We start from the raw sequence: 21,926 nt of genomic DNA on the forward strand, positions 1-21,926 counted from the left end.
GAGCCGCAGCGGCGGGGATGTGAACCAGGCGGGGAGGAAGGCCCTTGACTCATCAGATAAATCCAGCCCCGCACGGAGAGCGAAGGCGGAGGAGGAGGCAGCGAGGTGGCGGCGCTGCTGCTGCTAGGAGGGGAGGATGGCGGGGGACAGCGAGCAGAGGCTGGAGGAGCACGGGCAGCCCAGCGGCGGCGAGCCCTTCCTCATCGGGGTCAGCGGCGGCACGGCTAGCGGAAAGGTGCGGGGGGCTTTCGCGGCGGGGTCTGGGATGGGATGGGATTGGGGGGAGCCCGGAGCCTTTCCCCGCCGCTCACCCCCCACGCCTCCCACCGGCGCCGGGCGCGGCGGCCACATGGCAGCGCGGCGGGTCCGAGAGGCCGCCCCGCCACGTGCGCGGCCCCGGGGACCGGCCGGGCCGTGCCGGGGGAGGCGGCCCCGGGACCGGGCGGGCTCGCTGCCCCGGCGGCTCCGGGAAGGACGAGCACGCCGGAGGGTGCGGGGCCGCCGAGGCCTCTGCGCGGCCGGCGGCTGCGGGAGCCCCAGGGACACGTGGAGGAGGGGGGCTGTGCGGTGTGGGCGCAGGCTTTACCCGCCCCGGACCGGGACCCCGCTCCCCTCCGCCGCGCCGCGGGGGGGGCAGCGGGCAGGGCTGGGGGCTGCGCGGGGTGTGGGCGGCCCCGGCCCGGCCGGCATGGAGGTGGCATCCCCCCCCCCCCCGCCCCGCAAAATCCTCCCTCCCGTGGCTTTAAGAAGCGCCTTCTCTCTGTCACCCTTTCGCTCGCAGTGTCCCCCAAGGGCTGCTCGCCCCGCGGTGGTGCGATGCAATTATTTAATATCTTTTTAAATGGTTTCGGTCGTGCATTGCGGGGGGGGGGGGGAATATGGTGTGTGCGTACCCTTTTGTGGCCAACTTTGGGGTAAGCAGGAGGGGAAATCCTGCAGTAAATGCTGACTCACAGCGGCAGAACGACCTCCGCGCTGCGCCCGGGAGGGGACGGTCCTTGGCAGCGGCAGGTAGGAGCGGGGCGGGGGGCTGCGGGCCGGGGGCAGCCGCGCCGGCCGCCCTTAATGCGGGCTTTCTCTGGAGGGCTGCTACACCCAAACTGCAGCGCAGGGCAGCTCCGGCAACGCCACGGGTATTTATTTTTAATGTTTTTATTTAGTTATTTCGTACAGTAGGTTTTTCTTTAGGTAGGTTGCTTTCTATCCTAATATGAAAAGAAAATTACTTTTTTTTTTTTTTTTCTTATTTAAGATCAGTAAAACTAGATCCACGGCTACTCAGCTCTCCTATGCAGGGTAGCACAGACATTCTACCTGCATTTTTAAGAGCCATGGAGATTTGGAGAGCATGGATTAGAGAGCATGAATAGATTTGGAAGTAGCAATATCTTTGAAATATTGCTTGCTAAGGAAACTGAATGTGCGGCGTCACGGGAGGAAGACAGAGCCTATATCTCCAGGTTGATTCGTGTTTGGAGGGGGGCCCTTTTTCTTTTGAGGGGTGGCATAACCCAGCTGCTGCACCTCAGCCTGTAATAACAGTGTTTTAAGAATGTGTCTCTAAGTAGCCTATTGATTCTTGGATCACTGTTGCTACTGCAAAGGGGAAAAATCCAGATATAACAGGGGAAGGATGGTGAGAGAGGATGCAATCTCCTCCACTGGGAACCAAAGCTGGATCATTCCTGCAGTACGGCTCCTGGTGACTCAAACACACTGGGTTTGTTGGCTCTCTGATGCCTGGGTCTGTCTCTCTGTAGCTGTCCCAATAACATCGTGTCTGATGCTGCTGCTGAACTGTTATGTCTCTGAACGCTCTGGCCCGAAAGGTAAAAGCAGTGATTACAGTACAATACGCCACAGTTGTTCTCAACTTCAAAGTGAAAATGCTTAGTAGCAGCAGGCTGCCTTAGAAAAAAAAATAGGGAAATGGTTCTTTCTAGCAAAGGAGATGTACTAACTGGCTTTTCCTGTCTCTCAGCTTTGATTTCCCCCCCTCCAGTGAGAGCTGGCTGCTAAAAACCTCTGTGCAGTGCTGCCTGTTGAAGGGAATCCAGCAGATCAGTACAGAGTTTGTGGGGAAAGGCTGCAAGAAATATGCTGGCAAAAAAAAAAAGCTTCCTCAAGGTTAAGCAACAGGAGAAAAAAGGACCTGGGGCTTGTGCACACAGACCCTCAAATCCACATTTGATGCAGCTGCAAGGCCAGGGTGCAGTGGGGCTGTCCCCTGTCTGGCTAGTGAGAGTGCCCTGAGCCAGGCGATGCCGAGTGCCGCAGCACGCTCTGGGAAAGCAGCGGTGGGGCTGGTGCAGTTTGCTCAGCTAAGGGCTCGCCTGCAGCTAAAATCTAGCCCAGGGACTGCTGTGCCGGTGTGCTGGCTCTGGGTGAAAACAAAATGCTTCTAGAGGGAAAGCGATGCAGGCACCTTTCCCACTGGGAAAGCGGCAAATCCATCTGACTCGCCTTCACACCAATTGAGGATTGTTGTCATAACACACCCCTTTGGCAGGACACCAGCCCGAAGATAACGGAGGGCACTTGCCTTCCAAGGGCCCCCCCGGCTCCTCCCACTCCTGCTTTTGTTGAGTCTAAGATGGGGAAAAAGGTTCCACGTCGTCCCCCCATCCCACTCAATGTACCAGCACAGTCAGGCTGTGGAAGGAAGGGATCCTGTTTGTAGCGTGCCACAACTTGTTGTGTCGCATGGTGCCCTGGGGAAGCTGGCATCTGGAGCGGCCAGCCTTCCCCGAAGAGCCGGGGGGGGGGAAGTGTTTGGCTGGTATTTCTTAAAGGCAAATTGGTGAGAACTCAAATTCAAAGGCTGACTGCTGTTCCCTGGTGAGCAAAAGAGGCTTGAGCAACTTTCAGTACTCAAATAGGAGGTGGAAACATGAGCGCTGTCCTGGTTTTGGCTCATAAAAGAAATCCGGGCTGTGTTAGGAGCAAAACTGGGAGCCGCAGAGGTCCTGGGCAGGCTGCGATGCTGCAGCCTCTAGAAGGGCAGTGCCAGCCTCATGGTGGCTGTTTTGTGTTGGCTCAGCTGGGACAGGCTCTTCACAAAGGCTTGCTGGGAGGCAGCATTTCTCCCACTGTCCCCCAAAATCCAAGCACTGTGCAGTCTGAGCAAAGCTTGCTGCCATCTCCTGATGTGGAGGAGATGACGTAGCATTAAGACCCTCTCCTGTGCCAAAGCCAGAGAGAACTGCAACCGCCTCGTTTCCTCAGAGGGATTCCCAAGGCTCGTTGTAGCATTTTCTTTAATCCTAAGTGCTCTGCTAAAGCTCTTGTTTCCGTCTTATATCCATGGTCTTGGTGCTAACAGCTTCTTCCCTCCTTCTTGCAAGAGATTCCTGACTACCAAGGACTGCAGCATGCAAGGCAGGCAGCCAGGCTGAGGGCTGGAGGAAAGTTCAGCAAACTGGCTACTGGGATTAGCTGGGAAGTGCTGGGATACCTCCTTAAGCTCTTCGTGTATCCTTACTTCAGCTTAGCTCCTGGGATCCCTCAGCTCTGCCGGCAGTGCTGGAGTGGCTCGCTCCCAGCAGCAGTGGAAGCATCTGGTGCCGGGGTGGTTGCAGGGGTGGGGAGTGCTCTTCAAGCATTTATTGCTTGTCCCCACGTGCCACAAAGCGAGGTGCTGATTGCTACCTTCCAACGGGAGGTTGTAAGAAAAGACAGATTTACAAAGGGCTGAACGCTTTCATTGGATGCCTGGCTAATGAGGGATGAATATGGGTGCCATCGTGGCCCAGTGGCTGCACCTTCTGGATCTTGAGTTGGTACGTAAAGTTGGAAACGTCTGTTTGAACAGGCAGCCTGAGAATTTCCAGATTGCAGAGCACCAAGATTGCAGCGTGTGTTCGGCCAGGTGTATTCTTCACTGTTAATCCCTTAGGCACTTCTGCTTTAAACACCAAAAACGCTGCCTGAGGCTGAGCTGGCTGCCTAGAAGAGTGAGCTAGCCAGGAGGCTGAAGAAGGCCACCCACCAGCCAGGGTGGGACAGCCAGCATGTTGGTCCCCAGCGCAGCAGTGTCCTCAGCTGCAGCACGTCTCCGCATGAGGCAGTTCCTTCCCCACACGGGGCTTCTTGTGTTACAGAGCTCAGTCCCCTACAGTAGCAAGGGCTGAGGTCCCCCACAGCAGTCTGGGGAGTCATTGCCACCGTGTCACCACCTGGATGCCAGACAAGGAAGCCCGGGGGAGACCCGGGGGGAGCCACGGGAGGGGGACTAGCAGGGATTGCAGCAGTCCTGTGTCGGTTCGGCACCATTTCCTGGTGACGTTCGTTCTGTGGCTGGCAGGAGCCCTAAATCACAAGGTTTGACTTGTTAAACACTGGTGTCAATGTGCGCTCGAGACTCGTCAGACTTTCTAGTTGAACATTATTCTGTGCCAGCTCCCGATCAGACTGATACACAGGACGTTTTGATGGGTCAGCCCTTTCCTGTTACTGATTGAATATATGCGAGTTCATTATGGAGCCTGCTTACCATAGTCCCATGGGCTCAGCCAGCTCCAGGCTATGGAGTTTGCAGCAGGGGCTCGAGAAAAATATCCTGCGTCTAAAACCAGTGGATGGGGAGGGATTGTGCTAAGGGGTTTGTTTTCTTCCGCACATGTAATCTGTGTTCAGATCCTCTGTGTTTGTGCATGCCTGTTTACGTTCTAGCCCAGGACTGCTGATCACATGCCCAGTATTCCAGGGTAAGTGAACAGAAACCTGGCTATCCCAGTCCCAAACTGGTTAGCCTGCCTCTCACAAAGGGAAAGGCAGGAATGGTGAACCTGCCTGGGAAAGCTCTGGGTGGAGGCCCAGGCTTTTGGTACAAGAATAGCAAGTTTCCAGTCCCAGTGCTGCTGTACGGATGTGCTCCATTAGGACTGGAAAGGATTGCGTGGGTCATGAACTAGGTCTCTGCAGTTGCAGGCAGACATTTAATAGATGCTCTGGGACCCTTCCCAATTTGGTATCTGTTCTGTGTGTCACCCTAGTCCAGCAAGCACTTCCTAATACCCTATAATTAACATAACCTTACAAGAAGAGACCAAAATCCACAACTAGTGTGCTGCTGGAGATGAGCTGGAGAGAAGCAGGAGTGCTACAGCTCCTGATTTCAAAGACCCAATTGAGTAAAAGTCCCCTGCGATGCCTGGAAAGGGAACCATGCTACAGGGGACATCAGAGAAACACAACAAGTAATCCCGGTGGTCCTTGATGTGATTTTAGGGAAAATCCTGCCAGATCCCAAAACCGGAGGCTATTTTATCCACAAGCATGTGATGAGGACAGCTCGACCAGGCTCCTGTGGATGCAAAGCTCTCGACAGCCCTTGCCAAGCCTGTTCACATCCAGATCCTAGAGGAAGGGGGTCATGGCAGCGGCGTCCGTGGATGTAACCTCTGGGCTTCTCTCCTTGGTGGGAGGTGGGATGTGAGTGCGGCAGGCTCTCCTTGTTTCTGGCTATAGCATTTGTTGTGGGACAAGGGCATTGCTCTGCTGGGCAGGACTGTCCTCATGGTGAGCAGCGTCTTGGCTCAGGGCAAGCAGCCTGCAGCGGTGGCAGGAGTCTGTACCTCTCTTCCTTCTATGCTAGAGCCCAGCACATGTCTCTCCTGGTCGGTCTTGCTTCTGGCGCTGCCCTTCTCCCTTTACCTGCTCCTGAGCAGACTGGCAGCTTCAGTACTTCTTTAGGGCTGAAATCACTTTATCTGGCGTAAGTCACTCTTGCTAGGTGTCTAGTCTCGGGTCCTTGGGAGGATGGGAGGTCCTCCCTGCTGCTGTATCGGGAGCCTAATGAGCAGCTCGGTGTAGAGATCCCTCTACAGTGCCAGGCTCCCTGGGGATGGATGGACTGCTCTGAGAGAGTGGGTTTTAGCATATCCACATGCACAAGGCTTATGGTTTCCTCCTAGCCCAGGACAGAAGTACCTGTACTGCCCCATCTGCCACAGCAAACCCAAGGCTGAAAGCATCCTGGTATCCTGCCTGGTACCTTGAGATGGTGGTTGTCCATCAGCTTCCTCTCTAATACCCATCTGAAGTCGTAAATCACTGGCTAATCAGAGCTACCCAAGAGGGACTGTGGGATAATCTGCATAGTAATATTGGGGAATTAGGCAACTCCTAAAGAATATCTGAGCAGCCGGCTATAGGCCATGAGTGAATATGAATTAAATACGTAATGTAATTAATATCTTTCAAATAAATGTCAGGGGTAGAGCTCTGAACACCCGTCGGTTGAGTTTCTTCGCCTGTGCACCACCTCTTTCCTCTTGGGAAAATGTGCAGGAGTTCTTCCCCAGGTGCCCTCTGCGTCTTCCCCTCCCAGCAGAATAAAGCTGTACTTCTTCCTTAAACACTGGTTATTTGTGTGCTGGGTTCAGAGGAGGAATCCTGCAAGGGGAGCTGCAGCCGCTTCTGTGCGGCAATAACATCTCTCTAAGCTCCTTCCTTGCGTTGTGGTGTGCGGATGCCTCCCTCCCTGCCGTCTCTGTGTGGTGTGGGTTGGTTTGTGCAGCTTTCCCAGGGAGCAGCTCAAGCGCAGACCCTGGGGGAATGCAGCTCAGTGGGTCACAGCCAGTCTGCTCCAACCTGCAGCCGAGTTCCCCTCGCTGCAGCGTGTGGAAAGTCATGAACGATGGCAGAGAGGCTGGGGCTCCCTGCCTGCACGCTCAGAAAGTCCTGCACGGCTTTCATGTGGCTAATATGGGAAAGGTCCGCTTGGCAACCACGGAGGCTCGGAGGCTGCTGTCTCTTATCTATATTTAGTTTTAAACAAGTTCTGGAGGAGGGGAAGGCTCTTGCTTGAGAAAGCGTCCTGTTGCCGGCACTGCACTGCAGCTGAATCACCATCAGCGTTTGCTTTGGGTCGTGGCGAGGTGTGCATGGACAATGTGGATCTAGGGAAGGGGCTGAGCGGAGGTGAGAAGCCCTGTCATGCCTCTCATCTTCCCATAGATAGGACATATCACACAGGGCAGACCTACTGATGGGGCCCAAATCCCGGAGTTTCTGGGCTGGGATTCATCTCTAGCATCATGTCATCTTCCTCAAGTCATCCTCCATTTGCCTCTGCAGCCCTGGGTTTCTCAGAGAAGAAACAATTGTCATCTTCTCCCCTGGGAGAAGCAGTTAGGAATTGGCAAAGGAAGGAATCTGAGCCCACGTTGTACCTTCAAGTGGGTGCTGAGCGCGTGTGTCAGTACCACGTGTCCCCTGGGTTACCGTGCATCCAGGCTGGTCGCACCCCGGCACGGTACTTCACAGTCGTGCTTTGGTTTTGGTCTGTCTGGGCAGGCCTCCCCGGAGCCTAACTGCTATCATTTCCAGTTGATAGCGGATTTTTCACACTTCAGATTAACACCAGTCACACGTATGTATGCAGTGCTGGTCTGGGAGAAGGGGGTTTAAGCAGGGGACATGCGTCATTCATTTGGACAACGCTTCCTGAGGCTGGGAGTTTCTGTTCCCACTGTGTAGGGGATTTTGTAACCTCCGTGTTTCTGGTTTTTCTTCCTCCTTAACATAGGGTGTTTATTGACTGTGGGGGAAAACTGCCTGTCCAGCTGTAGGAGGTATTCAGACAGGCATCAGGGAATGCCCCTCGTGAACCGTTCTTGTTTCCATCACAAATGATTGTGAGGAAAGGAAAAACCTTCTTCACTTAGACCTTGCCGAGGTTTGCTGCCCCATTAAGGCAAACTGAATGCAACCCTCGGGTCGGAGGAACGTGCCGTGTCACCTGATGTCCTTATGTCCCGCTGCACTTATGCAGGTATAATGTGTGAGCAGTGCCCTGGCCCACATCTTCTGCCTTTTGTGGGACCAAGGTGACACATGTGCCTCTTAGCAGAGCCCAGAGGTGACATCCCTGCCCACCCCGGCAACACGGTATGCTAAACCTGAGCTCGGTCCTGAGAGCAGGATATCCTTGTGATCATCTTTCTCCATCACTTCTGATAGCTGTCCAAAGCCCACCAGAGAAAAGGGAAGGGTCTGTAGCATCTGCCTGGATGCTTTCGCAAGAGGCATTTGCCACCCCAGAGCACTGGATGGTAAACGCAGCCAGGATACGCTCCGGTCCTCGTCCTGGGTCCCAGTGGGAGGACGTGTTCCTGTTGCCAGCTGCTGAGGGCTACTTTCTCCTTGGGATTTTCTCACTATTGGGTGTCTCGAGTTGTGGGGTATGGAACAGGAAGGTGATTTTCAGAGCTGATGAGGACTCTTTTCTCCACTTTTCAGGATCAGTAGACCAGAGATTAGTGTGCATAAGGCAGAAGAAAGATTGGCAGGAATTATCTGATGCCCTCAAATGATTTTATTGTCCATCCATGTGCTGAGGTCCAAGGGGAGAGCGTGAGTGCAATTGGTGTGCTGCTTCCATTGATCCAAAATAAAGGAGCCCTGCTCCCTCCCCTGGGCTGGGGAAAGCAGTTTCTGATGCAGATCCATATGGAGCTGTTGACCTACAGGCTGGGGATCTGTCTGGGTGGCTGTGCTGGAAGGTGGTTTGTTCCTAATTGCAAAGGACCTGGGAAGCTTGGTGTCCTTGGCAGCTGTGGCCAAGGCTGAACCCTTCTGCACTGCGTCTCCTCACTGCACGGACAGCACGGAAAGGCAGCAGCGTCCGGGGGAGAGAGCAGGGAGGAAAAGTGGAGGAGAGGCACCGTGCACGCCCTGTTTTTGCGAAACCTATGGGATACAGCTGGATAAGCAACAGGGCTGACGCAGGCTGGAGAAGGATGTGGGGAGTGGGAAAACAGAGGAAACGGAGAATGGGTTCCGGGTTTGTGTTTGCACGTGCTGAAGGGCGAGTGACTGGCACTGGCTTGCAGTGCTTTGTTCTGGGTGGTAGCAGCTTGCTGCAGGGCAGGGCTGCCGATGTGGCTCGGGAGGCACGACTTGCCAGCTGTGAGAGGCAGGAGAAGAAGGTGGGATGCTCAGCGGAGACCCCATCCCTGACCCAAAAACCCAAACTTGTGCCCGGGGCCACAAGGACTGCTGTTGGGCAGCCCGAGCCGGTTTGCTCTGCAGCAGTGCTGTGTGTGGAGGCTCTCCAGCCGGGCTGGGACTGACTCACAGCACAGCGGTCACAGCCAAGTCAGGTCAGCCTGGCCTGGAGGGGAAGAGACAGTCTCTGGGGACAGGAATGCCGTCAAATCTTCCAGCTTCTCAGGCAAACAGCCTTGCCCTCTGCCTGCTGGGGTGACCTCCTCTGCCAGGCATGCCTTCCCCGCCCTGTTCCCTTCACCACTGCTGTCTTCAGCTCTGCGTCTCTAGGTTGCCAGCCAGGTACGGAGCAGATGGTTGAGCCAGCAGGGAGCTGGGAACATGGAAAGAGCCACAGGCAGGCTGGGGCAAGCAAACCTCTCTTTGCAAAGCAGAGGGCTCAGCGGAGAATATTTGTGGTGATCGAGGCCAGGAGTGGCTCAGCTGGGCATCTGCAGCAAGCGTGATTCACAGGAGGCGAAACAGCTTAGTTTGGTACCAGGTGCACCCCCTTTCTCCCCAAACAGTAGATGCTGTGGGGCTGATGCGCAGGGCTCCTGCAGGCAGCAGAGCACTCCCCCGCCGGCCTGACCTTGGCTCTCGCTGGCCGGAGCAGGCGTGTTGACTGCCAGTTAGTGATGCAGTTGACACCGCTGTGCTGCACAGCAGCCAAGGACTCATATAACTAAGGAGAAGGGACTGAGGCAGGCTTTGGGATTTGCCCCCCAAGCTGTGCTCTGATTTGTGTTGCAATGGCGGGGTCCAGCGTGACCCTTGGCCATGCAGCCAGTGCCTGCTGCGGTGCCAGCAGAGTTGATGCTGGCCACCGGCACCCAGCCCTCTCCATGAGGTGTGTGAGGTGCCGGTCCCTGAGCCAGCAGCGCTCGTGGGGATCTTGCACTGGCAGTCAGAGCCACGTGGCTTTTCAGCCGCTGGCTCCGCAGTGCCCTCAGCCTCGCTGTGCCAAGAGGCACCAGGATATACTCGCAGCTGCTCCTCCCAGCCCTGGCAGTTGTGGCAGAGATCCCTGATAAAGTCCCAGGGCTCTCTTCCTAGTTTCCTTTCATCCTGGGCTTTGTTTAGGGCATGAAAGCAACCTGGCTCTCCCTCTCGGAGGACTCTGTCCCTCCTTGCCCGTGCTGTGGTGGGGTTTCTGGGCTGGAGCAGGGCTGGAGGAACCAAGGCACTAAGGCTGCCGCCCAGGGAGGAGGCTCAGCCCTGGTGCCACACGCAGCTCTGCTCCCTGGGGAGCTGCTGGGCAGGCGGGAGCTGGCTGCGGGAGCCCTGGGGGTGCGGCTGAACGCAGGCAGCAGCCAGCTGGTTTCCTGCTGCCATTTGTGCCCAGAATAGGAGCTGCGGGCAGGCCACAGGGACGGAGGAGAGGGAAGCAGGGAGCAAGCTTGGTGCTGCTTTCACACCAAAGGGCCCCACGGCAATGCCTCTGGAGCACTTTTCCCTCAGTGGCTTTGGGCTGTGCCTTTGAGGGCACCATGAACTCTCGGCAGGAGGTCCAGCAAGCAGGGCCCCATGCACCCAGGAATGGCTGTTACCTGAAGACACTCCCTGTGCGGCTCAGACACCTCTTGCTGCTGACTTGCCTCTTTTGCTGTTCCTTTCCCAGTCCTCAGTATGCTCCAAGATCGTCCAGCTGCTGGGCCAGAACGAGGTGGACTACCGCCAGAAGCAGGTGGTGATCGTGAGCCAAGACAGCTTCTACAGGGTCCTCACCTCAGAGCAGAAATCCAAAGCACTCAAAGGCCAGTTCAATTTTGACCACCCAGGTGAATGGAGAACAGAATCGGGGCTCTGCCACACAGTGGGGGGGGTGAGGGCTGGAGTGGGACCCACTGCTCCACCAGCAAAGAGCCTTGCGTGGACTTTGGGACTCTTGGGGCAGGAATGAGAGGCTTAGTTAAGCTCTTGTAGAGCTGGGTGCATCCCTGGCAGGGTGGCTGGGGGCCACCTGTGTCCCCTGCACTATGGCCTCTCCCTCTCTTGGGAAAGAAACTGCCTTTGTGGTGGAGTATTAGGGATACGAAAGGGCAGGTTGTGAACCCTCAAACTCCTTAAGACTGCAAAAACATCCCCCAGTTTGAAAACCTTTCTGGTGCAGCTGGATTGGGACCAGGGAGATCTGGCCTGGCACAGCCCCCCGAAGCCAGCAGGTCTGTCTCCCTCCTTCAAGGAGGGAACCGTCTTGTGCAGCTGCTCTGCAAACCCCTCCACCAAGGGGCCCATGCCCTCTTGCTACAACAGGGCCTCTTTGAACCATCTCCGGCTTTGGTGGGGAAATTCCAGAGCCGCTGTCCCTTCGTCCCCCACGAGGACAATGGCTGGAGGCAGCAAGCACCAAGCAAACAGAGCCCTGTCTGTCCGTTGACTTGAGCCTGAAACACTGCTCCAGTCTCTGCGAGGGCTGGAGCCCTGGAGGAGATGCCTTCCCGAGCCCGGGCTGTCAGCGCCACCGTACAAGGGTGGTATTGATCTCTGTGGGACAGATCCCGGGCTGGTGCAAAGCAGTGAAGACCCGAGGGCTGTGGGTGATCTAGGCCTTGCTACATGCATGGGAATGTGCAGGGCTTTCTTCCCAAGCCTGTGTATCTGTGTGTCCCCAGGGCGGGGTGCCAGTGTCTCTGACTAGGTTAAGCTCAGTATCTGGTGAGTGGGAGAGGTTGCAAAGCTGCCTCGGGTAACATTTCCTCTCTCCTCAGATGCCTTTGACAACGAGCTGATCGTGAAAACACTCAAAGAGATCACGGAAGGGAAGACGGTCCAGATTCCTGTCTATGACTTTGTCTCCCACTCCAGGTCTAACAGCTGCTCCTGCCTTGCTGTGCCTCTGCTAACGCCCTGCGGCGCAGCACGCAGCCCTGCCAGCCCAAACTGCCTGCCCCTCCGCTTGCACCCACTCTTAGGCGCCTAACGGGCCAACAGAAAGTTTCAATCCTAGCTACTCCAGACCCCTTGGTTAGAGGATCCAGGGCAGATACAGGCGCAGTCTGAGGGTCTGGAAAGCTGCGTGGCCATACAGTGGCATCCAGCAACATACAGGCATCAGTGGAGGGCGGTTATGGCCCCCCTTTTCTTCCCCCATCCATGCTTTCTATCGCCATAAAGTCTGTGTTTGCAGCTTTAACGAGTGTTCCAGGCTCAAACAGCCCAGCACTGCCAGGAAAGGAGGAGGAGGACAGTTCTTGCTCCCGTAACTCTTCCCTTGCACGTGTTCAGCTTGTTTTTGCATGCCTGTGCTGGTCATGGATGGTGTGACCCTGCTCCATTTCCCACAAAAGCGCTGTGGTGTCAGGGGGGGTGCTGCCTAGTTCCCAGGGGAGCAAAGCTGGCCCTTGCAGGTTCCTGTGCATCAAGCCCTGTGCATAGGCTTTCTGGGCTTTATGGCTTGGCACTTAACGCTTGCAAGCAGCAGCTGGCCAAGGTGGGGGGAGAAGGGCTAGTCTGCTTCCTGCTCTGCCGTTTGTCCTTCTAGGAAGCGTACGTATGCCTTGGATTCCCTCCACCGCGGTGGGGTAGGTCTGCCCTCTCCTTGGTCGTCCCCCTGGTGCAGCAGTGATGTCCCAGGGTTGGAGCAGTGCCTAGGAGCACTGCTGTTTCCCCCCACCTCTCTTAGCTTGTTTCCCCCCACCAGCATGTTTTGACTCTTCTTCCCTCTGCTAGGAAAGAGGAGACGGTGACTGTCTACCCTGCCGACGTGGTGCTCTTCGAAGGCATCCTGGCCTTCTACAGCCAGGAGGTGCGGGATCTCTTCCGCATGAAGCTCTTTGTGGACACGGACGCAGACACCCGGCTGTCCCGCAGAGGTGAGGCCTGAACACGTTTTGTGCAGCAGGGACAGAAACGTCACTTAACTGATCTGAGCAGCTGGTCGTGGAGGCAGGTGACAGTGACCGGAACTGGAATTGGCACAAAGCTGTGCTGCTGCTAGCAAAGATCCAGGGAGCTTTTCTTCCCCAGCACAGAATGTCACGTAGGGCAACTTATGGCAGTGGAGAGCACCTTGCTCCACGTCTGTTAGGATTCAGTGGGGGTTTTGCTGCCTTGTCTGGGATTCCTCCTTTGATGCCTGCAGCAGTGTGACTACCGAGCGTGCTGTGTCCTCACATGGCCCTGTGTCACCAGTCCTGTGCCATCAGCTGAATGGCAGCTACTGCTGGTCAGCAGGTGCCAGCAGGGAAGGGTGCAATGGGCAAGGCAAAGCATCTCCAGTGCTCCGAGGGTGGCATTTGTGGGTGTGGTTATCCATCGTGGATGATGCAGACAGGGAGTTTGGGTTTACGTCTTGGTTTGTGCAAGTACAGCCAGTGCAGCGTGGAGCCTTGTTATGGTCCTTGGCACTGGGGTGGTGGCTCTGGGGGCAAAGAGCCCTGGAAACCAGAATATCCCTCTCTAGGACTCCCCATGTCCCGCTGGCTCGGCTGTGGGTTGCCAGCTGACATAGGAGGGACTCCAGCTCTGCAGGGTCTGCATGGTTTGAGACGCAGTTCATTTCAAAGCAGCCTTTAGGAGTGGGGTCACTGATGTAGCACCTGAGTCTCCTGGATGACTAGGAAAGCATCTTGGCACTCCCGGGGCACAATTTAGTTCTGTTTGAGCTGTCTCTGCCTGCCTGGCTCTGACAGCCTTCATAGGGTGTTTGGGGATGCAGAAGATGACTTAGAGTAGAGGTCCTATCCACACCTCTATGCTGTGATGAGAGGAGCGTGTCTCAGTGCGTCAGCCTGGGACTGCTTGTGAACATGGGACTGTTCCACTAAGCGATGGAACTGGTCTTGCCTGCCCTCCTGCTGTCAGACAGATACACAGCCTCCTCCGCTGTTGGGATGTCATCAGTGTTGATGAAGATTACGCATCCTTCTTGACCCTGCCCACTGTTCTTGCATGACTCATCCAGGGAGGTGACAGCACAGTCATTGCAGGGAGACGTATTAGCAGGTTACAGATACGCATTTGCAAGATCCCACAATGTGAGCCTTATCCCTTAAGCAGACTGTGCTTCACACCCAGCCATGGGGTAGCACACGTTTTTGGCAGTGCCCTATGCCACACTCTGGAGTGTGTGGTTCAGTCACTTCGTAGTTGGTACATAACTGTGAGATCAGGGCTTGAGAACTGGTTGAGAACCCATTAACTAAGAACCGAGAGCATCCAGCTGCCGACTACAGTACAGAGCTAAACCCTGTCGTGCTGCAGCTGTTGGACGGGGTCCTGAGCCACATGGGCCCAGGCCGTTCTTGGGGTATTTCTCCCACCCCCCCATCAATCGCGAAATCCTTGCCAAGGGGCAGCTAGGCTGGGTGAGGTGCTGGTGTCTCCTTGTTAGGGCAACTTGTCCTCTTGATAGCGAACTGACCATTTGGCAGCCTCCTGGCCTGCCGTCAGCTATCGGTAGGACCACTGCAGCAGCAAATCTGTTTACTGTATGCCTCCCTGGCATTTCTGGGAAAGATGAGCCTGTGTGTGAGGTGCTGAAGGTATAATCATGGCCCTGGAACATAGCTGGAGGCATATTATAGCAAAAGTTGGGATCTTGCATTGCGACATGGCTCTGAGTCATCTTGGTCTCCCAGAAGTCCTGAAGAGTTGCGGCAATGGGTTTTTCAGCTGGGCAACAGCGGGAGATGAGATTCCTGGAAATGTAGCTGACAGCTCAGCTAATCAATAGTGCTGGGGTTCAGTACGTGCAACTTGCACTGTCCCCTTCTCAGCACCTTTCCCGAGAATAACGCTGCTACCAGAGCGCAAGGGACAAGGTCTGTCGGGTGCCTCAAACGGCCTGATCTGTGCAAAGCTGATTCTGGCTGAGGTCCCTCGCTGCCCTGTTCTTGATCAGCTTCTGTAAAACAAAGACTAAGTCAGGTGCCATGCGTATGTTTCAGGCCTGATTTGAGTGATGTCTACCTGCTGGCTCTGGACGGGTGCCTATCCGTCCTTGGGACATTTGTCTGCCCTGCAAGTAGAGGGTGATACCTCCAGATAGGGTGCCTGGTCTTAGTCTGGGTTGCTCTGGGGCCAGGTACAAGACAATGGGTGCTTGACTCGTGTTTGTGTGTGGGGCGAGTGCCTTGCTGTGGTCTGCCCTGGAAGCGGGCAGGAGTTTTGCCCTGTCAGGACCAGCCCCTGCAGCCTGGGCACTGGCCCTGTGCAGCTTGCAGGCCTCCCGCATGCCATCCTAGGCGGGGTGTGCTGCAAATACACCCTCACTGTGCTTCTTCCATGCCCCAGAGCGGCCAACAAACAGGGTGTGGGACCTGGGAAACAAAAGTCTCTCTGTTTTATTTTCCTTGCCTGTTTTTCTGTATTGTTTGAGCTGGGGCTTGCTCCTGCTCTCTGGAGAAGGCAAGGAGCTGGCTAGAGCGGCCTGGGCTGGGCTGAGCTGTTCGTAGAGCAGGCAGGGAGCTGGCACACATCTTGCTGTCAGCCCTTTCTACCCCCCGTCACCTCCTCTGCGCGGGGCTGCGAAAGGGCATGCTGTGAAGCTGCTGGCCGAGGGCAAACAGAGCCGCGGGGACGGTGCCAAACCAGCGCTGGGAGAACAGCACTGTCCTGGCCCTGCAAGCATATGGGCAACGGCTGCTGAGCAGGTCACGCAGGCTGGCAGTGCTGTGCCTTGGCTCTGCTTGGCACATGGAGAAGGCTCGCTCCAAACCCAGTGCCAGGTGCTAACATGCTGGGGAGAAGCCAGCCAGCCCCTTGGGGAGAGCCAAGAGCCGTCTGCTCCGCCACAGGGCTATCTTGGCTTTTACCCGTGGATTGAATTCCTGCTGAACGGGGGCACTTGTCCACGCTGAAGTGGCTTCAGACCAGAGATGGCAATGACCCAAATACCTCGTGCAAACAGGGTGTAAGGCCCAAACGGCAGAACAAGCAGGAGGCCAGCTTGCTCTCCTGCCTCCTGGCTTTCTCCTGAGCTGATCTCCGCTAAGCACCCTCTCAGCCACTGCTTGTGGGAGCCTGCTTCGCCTTCCCATCCCACTCAGCTGGGGACAGCACAAGGAGCCTGGCAGAGATGGGTAGGTGGGTGAGTTTTAGTCTCCTCACCTCTGCAGACCTGAGTTTAATTGTGCCTTAATGTGTGTATGGGTGAATCCCCCTGCTTTTCTATTCTTTGGGCACCTCTGCACGGGGCTGACTGGGAAAATGCCCCATCCTTAGGCCAAGGGCAGGGAGGAGTGACAGGAGGGATCAAGGGCTGAGGCTGGGAACAGTCAGGACTAGGGTGGCACTGGTTACAGCTGGAATATGCTTGCAGAGCTGAGAAGGGAGGGAGGCCAAGAAAAGCCCTTGGTCAGGTCAGCCAGCCCCTTGGCTCCCGGGAAAGCCTGGAAGTGGGTTAAAAAGCATGTAGCTGGGCTGGGGTATGCTCGGACATGTGGGCAGCAATGTCCAGGAACAGAGACCTCAGGCAAAACACCCTGGTGGTTGGCCAAAGGCTGTACTGAAGGGAAGGGGGATGGAGTGATTCATGTCTCAGGTCCTGACTGTGCTTTACGTCTTCCCCGCAGTGCTACGAGACATCAGTGAGCGAGGCAGGGACCTTGAGCAGATCTTATCTCAGTACATCACCTTCGTTAAGCCTGCCTTCGAGGAGTTCTGTTTGCCAGTAAGTAAGGGGAGTGACACCCACTGGAGGCTGCCAAACATGCCTCATACCCTGCCCAGCTCCTCAGACAGGAGCATTTTGTGTCCCAGAGCTCAGGTCAGCCTGCCTTGCCTTGCTCCCTCCCTGTGGGCGATGGCAAAAATGGGGGTGCCAGTGCTGGCTGGGCAGGCTGAGATGGGGACTATTTTTACAGCCACCGCCTTCCTGGTGAGATCACCCTCCCTTATGGGAAGGCCGACACGGCAAGAGAAACCCCTCCCTGCACAGGGTCTGACAAACCAACACCAGGCAGCTCAGCCAGCCCGAGAGGGAAGATCCTTGGCTGCATCTAGGTGGGGAAGGGAAGATCCCTGCCCCCAGGCAGTGTTTGCAGTGTCTGCCTCCTGTTTTGGGCTGTCCCGCCTGCCCTTTTTCACCCTGCAGTGCCACAGGCTTCTTGCTGGGCGGATGCTTGGGAGAGCAGGGGAGCTCCTTCCTTTGCTCTGTGCTGTGGGATGTGGCCTTGCAGGTTGCATTTCCTGGCTGGTGGGAGGCCAAGGTGCAGAGCAGCCAGACCTCGCTTGGGGCCAGTGTTGCAAGGTCTGCCTGGAGAAAGGCAGTTACTTTGGGAGCTGATAGCCAAGACACAGCTCCCTAGCAGACAGGGACTTTGCATGTGTGAGACCACTGCAGTCCTGCAGAACTTGCAGGTGAAATAGCTTGTGTACAGGACTAGCCATTGCACACCTCTTCTGCCTCTCATGGAGAGGAGCCTGTGCATTGGGTTTCAAGGCTTTTCCAGCAGATGTGGTAGTTATATGAGGAATTTCTTTTTATTCTGGAGGAACTGGGCTAGCAGAGTCCTGCAACCTGGGAACTCCTGGCCAGCACCACAGGCAGGAATTGAACCTGTGCCTCCAGCCTCAGGAACATCTTTGTGCCTGTCTATGTGGCCAGCTTTGCCCTTTCCTGTAAGAGGGGCTGATTCTTTCTGTGCTACAAGAGCTTTTTGTGGTGCCTGAGCAGCACCCTTTTCTCTGTCTCACTCCGTTGTGGCTCTGGGGACCAAGGTCCAATTCCAGTGTAATCCCTGAAAGGCTTTTCCCAAGAGGCAGGTCCAGCTTGGTGGCTGCCCTCCTTGCAAATCCCCCGCAGCTTTGCAAAGCAGCAGATGCTGCATCAGTCTCTTCCGTTGAAGAGTCTGTAGGAGGATGAAATGTGAAACGAGGGTAGAAAACAACTGCTTTGTCCCTACCCACCAGCTTTGCAGTGGTCTGCTCACACTTCCCACCTCGTGGTGGGCTCAGCTGCAGAGCAATTGCATGTGGATGTCAAGCAGACTCAGCACCCAGTAGTCACTGTTATTTGACTCCTAAACCATCTCTGGGCCAGGTGGTCCAGCACTGAAGCAGTCCAACATGTCCTGGTGACTTTTGATATGGCTGGAGACACCTGGAGGTGTCAGATGACACCCTTCGCCAGCATGGGCTGGCTTGTTTACTGATGGTAGAGCTTGGCTGTCAGGAAGCTGATCAGCTGTAAAAGCTGACACAAATAGGTGAAGAAACTGAGACTGGCACCTGCAGGTGAAAATAGGTCAGGACTGGTGTCCCAAATCAGACCTTTTTTGCAAGCAACGCTGGTAGAAAATTCTCCCCACATCCCAAGCAGATCATATGGCTGTGCCCTGCATGTCCACGCGGCCCAGGCATGCCAGCTCTTGCTCTTGTACTAAGTCTGTCTGGATTCAGTGGGGAGGTTCTTCCCAAAAGCATCAGCTACTGGAGTCTTGCAGTTGTGAGGCACTTTAATTTCAGGTTTTGTTAGGGTGCCTCTTATTGCCTCTTAGTGGAATCTGTATGAGCTCATGAAAGTGGAGTCAAGGCACAAAGCATGGCCCTCAAAACACAGAGCAGAAGACAAATAAGAGCATCCAAAATGTATTATCAGCAATGACATACCTCCCAGTGGGTTTGGGTTTGGAAAGGGGAGGGGAAAGAGCTTCCCAAGGGAGCAGGGACAATGCCCAAAGCCTGGTGGGTCTCCACTTCCCCTGTAATGCAGTGCTCTCTCTCTCCTTCCAGACCAAGAAGTATGCTGACGTGATCATTCCCAGAGGAGCAGATAATGAAGGTGAGTGGACCCAGACCCTGCCGTTATGTCCTGTCAGCTGGCTTTGGGCTGCTGCTCTTGCAGCGGAGTTCGGTAGGAGGTAGCAAGGCCTGCCATGGAGGTTGACTCAGGCCACTGCCACCCCAGAGTGCTATTACCACACACACGCTGACGTGAGCCTCTCCCCTTTACTCCTGTCTGGAGCATTAGTGACTGGGAGTTTGTGCTCCTCTGATCGAGCCTGGGAGCCCATCTATGTGCAGTGCCTCCAGGTAAACTCCTGGTTCATCCCACGCAAAGGGAAATGTGGGTCTCCAAGGCCAGATGTGCAATTGGGACAGTCGGGTCTCTGTCTGGCTGGAATCAGCCTGACCATACTGGCTTGAGTGTGGGGTTCAGCTGGGGCAGAGGGATGAAGTCCCAGCGGGGCAGCTCCTCCCAGCAGGGTTGCAGTTCCCCACCATGCAGTAGGAGGGGATAGGAGCAGAGGAGACAGGAGGGTCATCGGCTCTGGCTTGGCTCTAGTTTATCTGCGGTGGTCCTAATGCAATCTCTCCCTTATGTCTTTCCCTCCTTTTTGCTCACAGTGGCCATAAACCTGATAGTGCAGCACATCCAGGACATTCTTAACGGAGGACTCAGCAAACGCCAGAGCAACGGCTACCTGAATGGCTACACTCCTCCGCGCCAGCGGCAGCCCTCAGAATCCAGCAGCCGGCCTCACTGACCCCGGGCGGCAGGCGTGAGGCTGGGGGTGGAGGGCGCTCGGGCCGTGCCACTGCCCCTCTGTACATACTGTCTGTTCATTTCCCCCCTTATCTATTTAAGAAACCAGACGGAGATGAATGCCTTTAATTTTGTATGTTGGAAATGCCGAATGAGAAGCAGCCGGCTGCTCGGGAGCCCGGACCGCCCACAGCTCCTGGCCTTGCTCAATAACTTCTCCAGCACGGAACCGGCTATAAATCTCTATAAATATAGAATTGCTCTATTTTTGTGTAAATGCAGAATAACGTAAAATTACTTGCCATAAGGTATTTGCCAGGCTCAGTGTTGCTGGGAGGGGGCTGGGAAGAGGGTCCTGGGAAATACTGGTGTCAGGCACTTCAAAGGCGATAAGGTAGGAAGAGCGTTCAACAACTGCTTTAGTATCGCAGTGGTCTCCATCCCAGGGAAACAGATGTGCTGTGGTGGAGGTGGCAGCTTGATGGTGGCACGGGTTTTGCAACTGGGCTGGGGTTGCTGCCTCCTGCCGTTGCTGTTCAGGGCGGAGCAGCCTGATTTTGGCTGGCAGGCACTGCACAATGCCACTGGGAGTTGGGAGATTGATACCTCCCCTGACTGTCTGCACCTCCAGGTCTCAGTCCCTCAACGGCATTCCTTTTTGTGTCTGACACCCCTTCCCACCACAGGCGTGGATCTGCTTTCACACCCTCCAGCAAGGACCTGGTAGGTGATGCTGGGTATGTGATCATATAAACATGGCAGCTTGCATCTTTAGCAGTCTCACTGCCTGGCTTGGGTGGGGACAGCACATGGATACCTTCAGCCCCTCTGGAGCTCTGTAGCCACATGTGTGGTAGGACTCCTAGCTGAGACCTAGGCTCGACCCTAAGCCTGGAGGTTGGCTTGCAGAAGGTCAGAGCTGTGTCTGTCATTCCTCACTTGGAACAGTTTTGCTCTTGGATGGGGGAATTTTGGGTCTGTAAGATATGGTTAAGGGAGAACTAGCTTATTCTGAAAGAAAGGGGCAATAAATGATGAAAGGCAGCTGCTGAGCAGCCTGTCTGAGGTGGGGCAGCAGTGTGTAGCAGTCCCTGGGCTGCCTAGCATCCCCATATGGGACATCCACAGGTCCCAGCTGGGTAGCATGAAACTGGATGTCCAGGAGTCCTCTGCTCCCCTTTTTCAGAGCATGCTCTTCCCTGGCCTGTGTCCCTTTCATTGCGTCCTGGTGGAGGACACTTATGCCCCTGCAGTATGTTGTCCCCAGGGAGTGCCCTCACTTGCCCAGGGTGAGAATTAGTCTCCCCTAACCTGGTAGTCCTGCAGCAGCGGTGTCCCAGGAGAGCCTGGTGGGGTTGTACTTCAGGTCTGGGGATGCCTGGAGAGCAAGCCGGGGCAGCTGGGCTGGGGCAGGGGCTTGGTGGGAGCCGGGAAGGGGATGTGGTGGAGTGGTAGCCAGGAAAGATCCTTTGGCCCATGCTGCTGGGACTAACTCGACCCACTGAAAACAGTTTAATAGGCATGCCACGAAGCCTGGAGCAGGGACCCTTAGCCTTGCTGACTCTGATGATTTTTAAGTCTTTCCAGAGCATTGGCTTTGCTCTGCATGGTTAAAAGCTTAAGAGCTTAGAGACTCGATGCTCCATCGCTCTCCAGCCCCATGTGAGCTGAGACAAGCTTTGATTTTTAACAAAGAGAACGAGAAAGGAAACACCTTCCCTAGTGACCGCTGCTGGGGCAAATTCATTCCCTCTTGATCTGTGATGAGGGCACACGGCAGCCCTTTATCCCCCTCCCTGTCTGCAGACACTCCCCGAGGCATGTCAGCTTTGCCAAAATCAAGGGCTGGCACTGGCTAATTCTAGGTACAGCCATAGGCAGCGGGGACCAAAGCCCTGCAGAACTGGTGAGGCTTCTCAGGGCTTAAGCAGCCACGAAAGCCCTCAAGATGAAATACGGGCCTCCGCTCCCCTGTAAATAAAGACAGAACAACTGGATGCTGGTGTTTCTTGTCTCCTGTTTGGTGCTGTATTTCGCTGGCTGCAGTCCCAGTGTAGAAGCAGACTTGGCCAACATTGTTTTAGTTCTGCAAGTCAAAGCCAGACCTGGAGCAAAGCTCCTGGCACAGACTGTTTTGGTGAAGAAGGAGGTGCTGAATGCAGTGGCTCTGGCTTTTGGCTGGCCAGCTAGCTCTCGGCAAGTCCTGGTGCACACATGGCTTATGGTGCTTTTGTGAAATCCCTCTGTGCTCTCAGGACAGCAGAGAGATGGACAAGTTCAGCCCTTCCCAGTAAGTCTCTTGAACAGATGGCAGTCAAGTGAATTTCATCAAAAGACCTTACAGGCAGTGTGGCATTAGCACTAGTTGGGGTATCAGGCAAGAGTGAGACTGCTTTTAGCAAAGGGGTAGACCACTTTGGGGCAAATCACTTGGTGTCAGCATGGATTCACGAAGGGGAAGTCATGCTTAACAATCTGATAACACTCTATGATGAAATGACTG

The 21,926-nt window shown here is 55.4% G+C and overlaps 1 protein-coding gene across 2 annotated transcripts; it reads left to right on the forward strand.

The window, feature by feature from the left end:
• UCK2 (uridine-cytidine kinase 2) lies at positions 1-21,926 on the forward strand. 2 transcript variants are annotated; one of them, XM_063343456.1, is made up of 7 exons: positions 1-235; positions 10,613-10,772; positions 11,703-11,799; positions 12,664-12,806; positions 16,509-16,606; positions 18,670-18,718; positions 19,285-21,893. In XM_063343456.1, exons 1-7 carry the CDS (start codon positions 137-139, stop codon positions 19,422-19,424), a joined length of 786 nt encoding a protein of 261 aa, XP_063199526.1. In that variant the 5' UTR covers positions 1-136; the 3' UTR covers positions 19,425-21,893. The 2 variants fall into 2 exon arrangements, with proteins under 2 accessions (XP_063199526.1, XP_063199527.1); XM_063343457.1 differs by lacking the exon at positions 1-235 and adding an exon at positions 879-1,011 and having other exon boundaries at positions 19,285-21,926.

The sequence above is a fragment of the Chroicocephalus ridibundus genome, chromosome 8 (assembly GCF_963924245.1).
Source record: "Chroicocephalus ridibundus chromosome 8, bChrRid1.1, whole genome shotgun sequence".
Classification (NCBI taxonomy): Eukaryota; Metazoa; Chordata; class Aves; order Charadriiformes; family Laridae; genus Chroicocephalus; species Chroicocephalus ridibundus.